Consider the following 10499-nt stretch of genomic DNA (forward strand, 5'->3'; position numbering starts at 1 on the left):
GACCCATCTCCCAGTTCCACTGCCACGGGCACCGCACACTACACGGTGAGATAGACACACCCCTTAGGGAGTGCACAACTTTTCTTGCAGGTTACGTTCGCGTTTCAAGAAAGGGCTACCCGCGGAAGAGGATCGCCCACGGCATCCTTTAATGATCAAAACTTCTTTTCATGTGCCGGCATCTAGTCATCTGCCTGCTGATGGCTATCCTGATTGAACCAAGTCAAGGTAGAACTGCCATTGGCATAGATCTTGGAACCTCATTGTCCAATGATCCATGCCCAACGCCTCAAGATCTACGGATCGCTTATTGATTCCACAAACCTGAAGACCTTCAACTCAACACTGAAGACCTTCTACTCAAAGACAAGGATCTTCAATCAAGGCCACGGATTTTCAAGGCAAACAGCGTTCGGGGGGTTTCTCTAGAATAAATCCCTCCAATACCATCCTCCTAAGGGATTGCTTATTGCTTCAAGCGTTTCGGATACTCAAAAGACGACCGGCTACATAAGGGGCGCCACAACACTGTGAAAGATGCCGAGTATCTTCATGGAGCCTAAAGCACGCCGGAATCTTTCCTGGTCATCGTCCTTAAACCCCGTCACCTATCATTCACCCAACCACATTGGAAGCAGTATTAGCCACCTACCTGTTCCACCTAGCAGCCGACCTAACTAGCCACTATGTCCCACCGCAGTGCCATGGGACTGGCACTTGGCTAGGAGGGGGTAATGTTACCGTGTTTCCCGCAGCACAAAGGAGCAGAAAATGGAAAAAATGAAAATAGCAAAGAAGCCGCAGGATAAAAGCAGAAAAAGGCGCCTTGACCGGTAACCAGTCCTTGAAAAATTTAAATGTTCGGGCACGACCCTCAGAAAGCCGCGGTGTTGGCCCGAGATAACAAAAGAGAAAAAGGACGCACCATTAAAATGAGCGCCCCCGAATCTTTGTAAAAGAGTACCAGGCTCGCTCCTGTGCAAAGTGTACGCATTAGTTGGGAATATGATAAATTAGAATGGTGGGAAATGGGAAAAAGGGCCTAGACTACGGCCGGCCATGTAAAGGAGGGAAAAGGGGATGACCACCCAAAAAGGATTAGGGCTTTGTATATAAAGTTGAAAAGTGAATGAGAAGCTCATTCTTTGGTGTGTGGCAAAAAGAGTCTTCTTCCTCTCTTCTTCTCCCCTTCTTGGTTGTGTGTGCTCTTGAGAGAGGGAGTGTGAGAGTGTGAGGGAGTGAGTGTGTGTGAGAGTGAGGGATCAAGAGGGTGAAGCTCTTCACCATCTCCTCTTCTCTTCTTCTCTTCTCTTCTCTTCTCTTCTCTTGCGCGCGCGGCTATGGAGGATGGAGCTTGGAGATGGAGGAGGCTTGAGGATGCTTGAGCTAGCATCAAGAATCATGGAGCTACCGGAGTGCAAGAGAGAGGAGGTACTCGATCGGGCATCAAGGTAAGCTCATTACACTCGTAGGATCGACGGCGCGTCGGCTAGGTGAGAGATAGCCATTAGAGCTCGCTTGGAACGCTTGAAATAATAAGCGGTCCGTGGGTCTTGGCGGTTGAGCGAAAGCTCCCACACATTGTGATAATGTAGTTCTAATTGAAATGAAATCTCAAGTTTATTAAGGTTGAGCCAAAATTATTTCATGAGGATCAATCTAAAAATTGAGCCACATTTCCATTCCTATTATCTACCCCTAATTGGTCCAATGGTAGTGCACAAGGCTCAATTTTAAAGCTGAACCTAAGTATATTATGTTCAAGGCAACACTACTACATGAGGCTCAATTTCAAAATTGAGCCTCATTTATTGTAAGATGGTGAAGTGCTAGTTGATATCCATTTAGATAGTGCAAGCCTAGTTCAAATGGAGCCGTATGTCTATTAAATTAGGGCCACCAACAATGTGATCAATCTTAAAGTTGAGTTACATTTCCATTCCAATAATATAGCTCTAATTGAGCCAATAGTTCATGAGGCTCAATTTTAAAATTGAGCCACATGTTAGAGTAATTGATGGTGACAATTAGCCACACCAAAATGATGAGTTCTAGGATTTAGCTAAAGAAGACAAGATTTCAATTTATTACATTTCTCCATAGAGAGGGGGTGGCCAAGGCTCCTAAACTTGTGGGAATCATGGGAGTTTCCATCATGCACAAAACTTCATCTGCAACTAGTCAAAGTAATCAATCCACCAGTTTTACTATTTTCTCCTCATATTTATGAGGAAGAGAGAAGGCTGAAGAGCATGAGGGGTGCTCAATTAGTAGCCCAGAAGCACAAAAGAGGAGCACATGGGTGAGTTCAAACCCCTAGTGATATGAGCCTTGGTCAATCTTATTTTAAGAAGTTTAGTCTTGCAAGAGCTTTACATAAAGCAATACATCAATGAGAATTCAAAGCATCTCTAGCAAGAACTCAACTAATGGCAAGAAAAGCATTATTGATTTAAGAGTATATCGAGTGTAGCTGGACAAAGAAGCTATACAATGCATCCTAAAAGGTGCTAATTGTATGGCCAATGACTCAACACAAAATATGTCCTTGCACTGGGTAGATGATGATCAATATGTAGAATGAGTTGTCAAAAAAGTTTGAATTGCATCAAAGGTGTCCAGTGACTTGGACAAAGAAGTTGCATAATGCAACAAGTTCAATGTAGATGTATGTCTAACTACTCACGCAGCAATAATTGCTTGCCTCCACCATCAGTTCTCTATTTGCCACACCAATTCTGCCCGACAATTAAGCCTCACAATAATTCAATAATAATTTTAGTTGCATAAGTTTTTTTTTTGTCGTTCTTCGAATCCTCCACCTTGTGAGGACTACTCTTTTTTAGAGGATAATCTTTCAATTATCATTGCAACGGTGGTCCTATCCAACTCGATGGTATTTTAAGCCATGGGATAGTAGCCTGATGGTATATGAAGCCATGGCATAGCATTTGTCGCTACAACTCCAAATGGAGGAAAGGCTTTGTTTCCAATCTCTACAAAGTAATGCCATAAGATATGAGAGAGAGAGAGAGAGAGAGAGAGAGAGAGAGAGAGAGAGAGAGAGAGAGTGTGTGTGTGTGTGTGTGTGTGTGTGAGGATTAGTACGCACTAACCATGACTGTAGCAAGGATTCAAACTTGATGGACAATTTTCAAACTTAACAATTAGTTAACGAGAGAGAATCATTTTCAAAATTGATGGCATCTGGAAGCCTCAAAGGAGGAAGACTCAATGCATACCTTCGAAGGAAAAAACAATGGCTACCATGGAACCTTCAGCTGAAGCTTAGAATCCAAGTTGAAATTACTGAGATGAAGATGGTCCTTGAATGCCCGCTTTGATACTAATTGAAAGGTGAGCGAAAGATGGAAGCACAAGCGAAAGATGGAAAAGAGTAAGAGCTATGGAGATTCAAGCACAAAGAGATAGATCGATATTGTGCACATGTGCATGCACATGCACATATGTGATGACAAAGCACATTAGAAATATAAGAAGTGCAAATAAAAGATTCTCTATTGAATACCAAGAATATTATAGTGAGATATTTCTATAATATGTAGCCGGTCCACCACCATTGGACTTTCTTGATTGTACAACCACAATGCAAGATACCTCTAGTGCTTCTGAGAGTCTTTATTCTCTTAGTGTAGAGCCTTCCTACTGTTGGGGCGGGCAAAGTCGTCAACAATCATTCCCTCAACAAGGGACTCTACCCTTTTTGATCAATAAGGATGATTTAGACCCTATGGATGAATGATGGGTTAGTTCCATAAATAGACAAGATGCAGTATGGCATTGCATTTACAAAAACCATGTGCCCCAAATTGTTTGGGCGACACTCCAAACGTTACGGTGAAGGTGATGCAAATGAAACTGATAAGTACAAGAATTGGCACATGCACCTTCTCAATATCATGGAAATCTGGTATTGCCTAACGAAATATTGAAACCCCTGGATGCAGTTTGACAATATTTAGATTTTGCTCTAAAGCTCAAGATAAGTCCAAATTGACGACATAATATTGCTTTCATGGCCAGGTAGATGGGTTTGTCACGAACGAAAATACAGCTACTCACCGAGAGAAAACAAGAAGAGTGTAGTTATGTTATATCTAAGGTGCTTTAATTTGAGGCTTGACACATTGTAAATTCTCGAACCACAACATTAAGGCGCCTTCATACAAAAGGGAGGCTTCGTGTTTGTATGCAAAACCTTCCTGCATACATGAACCAATTAAGAGGGTAAAGACATAGTAAGACAGATATGCACATGTCTGTCTGGTGAAGCTATATTCTGTAAGGGGTGTTCTTTTCATCACTGAAACAATGGATTCCAAATCTCTATCTAAGCATGCCTATCAATGATCGTAAGCATTGCTCTACCTATGTAAGCTTGTGTGTGTGGAGTCTTGGTTCACGGAAGACCAGGCGTTTCGGAAGAAGAGCAGAGCTTTTCAGCAATCTGCTGCTGTAAGAGAAATTGGTGGAAGTATTGAGCATGGGGGCAGTGCCTTTTGCAACCTGTGGAAAGAACTGAGCCGTGCTTGCTGCCACTAAAGCAGCGTTGCAGCTAGAGGAGCTCATCTTAGGCAGGGCCCTTTCATTGCTATCAGTATCATTCTGGTCATTGCAAGACTGATCAACTCTACTAGGAGAAGGCGCATGCATGTTGTCACCATCATGTTGATGGTTATTAACGGTACAGTCCAGTTCGTCAAAAGGCCTAGTGCTGTTGGCGGTTCTTCTCAGACTAGTATCAAGAGCTGCTCTGAGACTGTTGTTCAGGCTGCTGAATTGGCTTGTAATGGAGCTGGAAGACAACCTGAAATTGCTTGGTAGGGGTGGCACATGCATCAGAAGGGATGTTTCCATGGAGTCTAGAAAAGGGAGTATGGGAGCTGCAGTTTTGGGGGGTGGATGGCGCCACTGTGGCAATGGACCTGCCAATAGGAGTGTTTGGAGGAGAGGCCCGGCTTGCATCACCGCTTGCAGAAGCTTGCCTCTTTCTGGCAAAGATCTTAGCATGACTTCTGGATCAGCCTCCGGTGGCTCGGGCAAGTGTAAGCACATCAGTGGTGCCATTGATGAGCATGGGACTGCTGCAGTTCTAGTAGTAGCTGTGGTAGCAGAGGTCGAAGATGATGAGGATGATGATGGGCACATCAGTCCAGTACTTGTACTGCCCATGGATATGTCTGATTTGTAGGACTGTGGCTCCAGAGGAGCTAGCACTGCAGCCATTGATGATCTATTCTTCAAAGAGGGCGGCAGATACAGTCCTTTCATTACGTCAGAAACACATGTGTCAGGTATAGGCAATCCATTCTCACTCTCACCAGCTGGCCCAGAAAATACATGATGATGTACAGAGATTCCATCCCATGGCATTAGCTGCTGCTGTTGGTGAAGATTTACTGGTTGATTTTGATGTTTTTCTCCAACTTGTTGCTGCTCTATTCTCACACCTTGTTCTTGAGAAAAGCATGTATGCTGCCCTGCTTCATGTTTCAACAATAGGCCTTCTTGGCTTTGATAATGATGGATGTGATCTGGATGCTGGTTATTATGTGTCGTGGAGACTTTTTGCACAATATTTTCAGCCGACAACAGCCCTTTGCTCTTCAGCTTATGCAACAAAATAGCATCCAGACCATCTGCCACTCTAGATTGCTGCGGGTAGTCTTGCTCCTGTTCACTTGACAAATAATCTTGGGCTTTCCCTTCTGCAGGAAGCTGGTCATTTATTGGACTTACATACATGGACATGGTGCAACGAAAGCCATCACATCTCAGATGCTGCTGCTGCTGTGGATCATCATGTAGATAGGGATAGTTATGCCCCTGATGATACTGATGATCAGAATGCCTATCCATGGTTATCTCATATGGCTTGGTCTGGTAAAAGATGGAGGACAAGTTATTGCTCTGCACATCAGGATGCATTGGCTCAAGTGGCTTCAACTCTGGCAAGTCTTGGATGTCCCAATGCATATCCCTCGAGGAATCAGCCAGCATAATGGAGCTCGAGACACAATCTGGTTGCATGTGATGCCCTGGTGAAGAGGAAGCTTTGGATGACTGCTGCATGTGCAAGCTATCAGGCTCCCCAAAGAGTCCACAACTTTGCTCTTGGTTGTTTTGAAGTCCAGCCTGCAGAGTCTCCAACAGGAAGTGTGTTGAGAGGAAATTCTCTTTGAGCCTGAGAATTTCAATCCGGGCTTCATCTCTCTCCTGCCTTGCATTTCTTAAAAGATCCTCCAAGTATTGCAATTTCCCTTCAAAAAGTTTGGCTTGAGCTCTAGCTGCAGCTTTGCTGGATTCAAGATCAATGTTTGCTTGTATCAGCATGTGCTTCAGCTCTTCTGTACTCTGGTGGTTCAAAATAGAGCACATCAGTTGTTGAAAGGAGCAACAAATAAGGTGTTACTGCATTAAGTATAGCATTTGGAATGCAATAATAATCGTCTGACATATCAAGGTAATGGTACAATAAAACAGTATGTATAATTTGTCAGTAGTGAGTTGGACATTGTCTTGAATTATTGCCCTACATGCTGCACAATAGATGCCACAAACTAAGGATTTCTTGTGAGTGTGTTCACATATCAAGCTGGTTGTCAAACATACAGGTACAACTCATCTGTTTGGCATTCAGGATACTGGCATGCACAGTCTAATCATTTATGGCTGCACCAAACAATTTGTTTATCGACAAATTGGGATCAATCTGATCTTGTTGAATGAAAGAGCCGCTCTGTCTATACTTCTGCATGGTAATGCATGCATCTCTATCCCTCTGCATGATAAATGCATGCATTGAGCAGCAATTGCGATGTTTTTTCCAGAAAAGTGTCACTTCAGTACTCAGGCAGACTGTCTATGCTTCTGCAAGTTCGTGTAAAAGCATGCATTGAACAACGGTCATGAGTTATTTTGCTTATAACAATGTCAATTCAGTAATCAAGCAGACTGTCTATACTTAATACGAGATCATTTAGGATCAATAATCAAACAGACTGTCTATACTTCTACGTGATCATTTAGAATCAATGTGGCATAATAAAGCATGCATTTGAGGATTCCTTTGTTTATCTGCAATGTCAATTCCTGATCAAGCAGACGGAAAGAAAAGAGGTAAAAAGAATGACAAAAATCATCAAGACAGGGTAAGGGTGATGCAAGAAGAAGAGACAGGTGACTCGTACCTCCTCAGCTGGGAGATGATCCGTGGAGAGAGGGAAAGGAAGGCGAGGGAGGGTGTTCTCTGTGAAGAGGGAAGCCAAGGAGCCATCCATGGTCTGAGAAGGGGAGCCATCCATGAAGGTGGAAGGGGAGAGAAGGCGAGGCCTGGCTTGTTGTATTTAACAAGAACGGAGATGGCGCTGGAGCACGGGGGGAGGTTGAGCTACTGTCCATCTTTTTGTTTTCAAACTTTTACCAAACAACCAGACAGCAGCTTCTCCGCAAGATCACGAGAGAGAGAGAGAGGGGGGGCGGGGAAGGGGAGTTAGGAGAGGGGAGCGGGTTTATCAGGGAAGCTTAGATTCAGCTGACCCCGCCGTCCCGGCTTCCCCTCCCGTGTGCATTCGGGGGTCTAAAGCCCATGCCTTTCCCCTCAGAGCAACTCGGGTTGGTGGTCCCCTTTAGAAGGCTCCATGGTATCTTAATGGTAAGGGAACGCATTCTAAAGGGCTCCATGTTACCTTAATGGTAAGGGAACACATTACAATGTGCGTGGGTGAGTGCATGCGTGTGTGCGTGCGTGCGTACGTGTGTGTGTGTGTCTCTAGGGTACCGGAGCCTATTTAGTGACATCTATTGGGCCCACCTATTCCTAGCAATTTTTGGGCTAAACCATCGGTTTCACCACATGATCACCAAGGCCCACCCTTTCATGTACCTCATCAAAAACTTGGGGTTGTCATGTGGCAATTGGAAGTTTTTACAAATTAAAAGTAAAAATAGATAATCTAAAAATGCATGTTGTTTTGATAATGGGGTCTCCCTTTTTTGTGACTAGCAGTGGCGTTGTCACTCCAATACAATGATAGTGCCACTTCAAGTGTGTGGCATGTTGCCATGCATAGCCATTGGTTGATGTAGCACCTCCCATCTGTACCACCTCTCTCTCTCTCTCTCTCTCTCTCTCTCTCTCTCTCTCTCTCTCCAAATGGCTTAATCCCACTTGCATGCCAAATTTGGAATGCTTCAATGGGTCAGCCTAAGAAGCCATGGAAAGAGATCATGTGCTCATCTCTAATGTTTTGCTTATTGTCAGTAGAGCAATGCAGAGTAGAGGGGGATCAAAGGCTGTAGGTGCCTTCATCGAGCAACCCATCTCCAAATCATGGTGAATAATGGCCTTGGCAATCATAGACATCCAACACTCCAATTATATTGTAATTGTCAAATGCATTTTGGTATAGGCCCGTATGGACAATAGAATTACAAATAGGGCCATGTTCTTTAGCATTCTCTTGATGTCTACAAGGATCTTTCTGCAGCTTTGGCCAATGGTGGTGTGGTTATTAATGAGCCTCATTAGAACCTTCTCCCCCCTTCTTGTCCATGAAAATTAGCACTTCCTTGGATAGCCTTGATATTATACACCACTTATAATTGTGTGATTGATGCATTAGGAGTCTATCATCCTATGCAAGCAAATGGTGCGCTTATTAATGAGGCTCATTATAACCTTCTTCCCCCTTCTTGTCCATGAAATTAGTAGTTCCTTGGATAGCCTTGATATTATACACCATTTACAGTTGTGTCATTGATGCATTAGGAGTCTATCATCCTATGCAAGCAAATGGTGTCAATCCAAATTAGTATATCTTTGCTAATCTTTTTATGAGACTCATATCCTTGACCTTCATGACAATTTCTGCTCCGTGCAAGCTTCTACTCTTATCCTTGACCTTCATGAGGCTCATATGCTTCTTATGGATGCAAAAAGGGAAGATCAATGATTTTGATATTGTTGTTGGTAGTACCATCATTAGTTTATATAGCAAATGTGGATACACAAAAAATGCCATTATTTTCCTTGTGGCACAACTATATCATGGATCGAAATGCTCACAATCTATGTAGACTAAGGTTGTTTGGACAGAGAAATGATGGAGGATGTGTCAATTTTGATGATGTAATGTATGTGCTTTCTCCATTACTATAATCTATAGATACACATTCCAAATTCATATTAGAGTGTGGAAATATGGATGGACCTTACAAAAACCATTCCGTCTCTTGGATATACTTTTGTGTGCTGGTGAGGTACACCATACTTCCTTTCTGGCCATTCAATGTTTTGTTATGCATTATTCATGCCTTTTATAGAGCATTATTGTTCTTGTCCTTTTCCACCTATGATCTACCTTTTTTACCTATATTCTCCTTGTTCTTTTCTAAGAAGAGAGATATTACCAAGTCTTCCTCTAGTATTCTCAGTTTAATGTGTTTTGTTTCTTCTAGAAGCCTCATTGAATTTGGATAGGCAAGGAGCATACCAGCTGATAAATTTTATACAAGGTTCATCACAATTAATGATGGAATATATTTTATGCAAGTATTCAACCATATCACAATACTTTTGCAATATTTAGTTTCCTCTTAATGTGGCTCTGATCTACTAAGAGTTTGTTTTTATTCATAGATTATAATCTGGCTATGTGAGTGGCTAAACTATAATGTAGTGACTCAAGCCATAGCAAGATTACTTTTTGCAAGTAAATGTCATTTGCTCCTTTGGATGTACTTTCAAGAATTATGATTATGATATGAAAAAAAAAAACAAGAGAAACATGGGAGCACAAGTTCATTCTTACTTGTTCTAAGTTAATTAGTAATCAATGAAGGACAAGCTAATTCTTAGTTGATTCTTTCATGGTCAAGAGGAAGAAGAAAGCTTGGGAGCTTGACTCATTCCTGAAACAAAAGCATACCTCCATTAGTTAACAATATGGGCTGCTAAATAAGAACTATAGTTGCTACAATATGCTCTAAGGCATAAGCAACTTGAACATAGCTACAACAAAAAAATGATACACTTTAGATAGGAGTACTTGGCTTGTAAAATTAGGCTTGACCTATCATGACCTATAGGTATCCATTCTTCACTTGTCTCTCATGCTTTGTAGCCATAGTGCATGATGTGGCTTCTCCACATAGTAGGCACATGCAAGGTAGGCATGTCACTTGCTAATGGTGTAGCCTACCACAATACCACTTGAAACTCTCTCACAAATAAAAGTGGTTCTGCTTCCCACATTTTCCTAAACTCTTTGGCTATTTTATATGCTTCCCTAATCACTTGCAAGCTTCAACAAGAGCTTGATTCTCTCACCTCTTTTGAGCTCTTAGCCTTCACTTTGCCTCCTTTGCCTCTTAATCTCAACCTTATTTGAATTCATGGCTAGGACACTTTTGATGAAGTGGGTTGAGGTGAGTATTAAGGAGTTGGATTAGTCTACAACAAAAGCCCCCATTGTGCA

General features: G+C 42.4%; 1 protein-coding gene across 2 annotated transcripts; it reads right to left on the minus strand.

The window, feature by feature from the left end:
• Positions 1–3930: 3930 nt before the first annotated feature.
• LOC148032373 (uncharacterized) lies at positions 3931–7546 on the minus strand. Of its 2 annotated transcripts, none has more exons than XM_087683025.1 (2): positions 7212–7546; positions 3931–6319 (listed from the first exon to the last, which is right to left on the minus strand). In XM_087683025.1, the coding sequence occupies exons 1-2, from the start codon at positions 7319–7321 to the stop codon at positions 4390–4392; spliced, it is 2040 nt and encodes a 679-aa protein (XP_087539151.1). In that variant the 5' UTR covers positions 7322–7546; the 3' UTR covers positions 3931–4389. The 2 variants fall into 2 exon arrangements, with proteins under 2 accessions (XP_087539151.1, XP_087539150.1); XM_087683024.1 differs by having other exon boundaries at positions 3933–6375; positions 7212–7545.
• Positions 7547–10499: the final 2953 nt, after the last annotated feature.

The sequence above is a fragment of the Lygodium microphyllum genome, chromosome 8 (genome assembly GCF_053477565.2).
Source record: "Lygodium microphyllum isolate KBCC chromosome 8, Lygodium_microphyllum_v1.1.10, whole genome shotgun sequence".
In the NCBI taxonomy this organism is placed as follows: domain Eukaryota; kingdom Viridiplantae; phylum Streptophyta; class Polypodiopsida; order Schizaeales; family Lygodiaceae; genus Lygodium; species Lygodium microphyllum.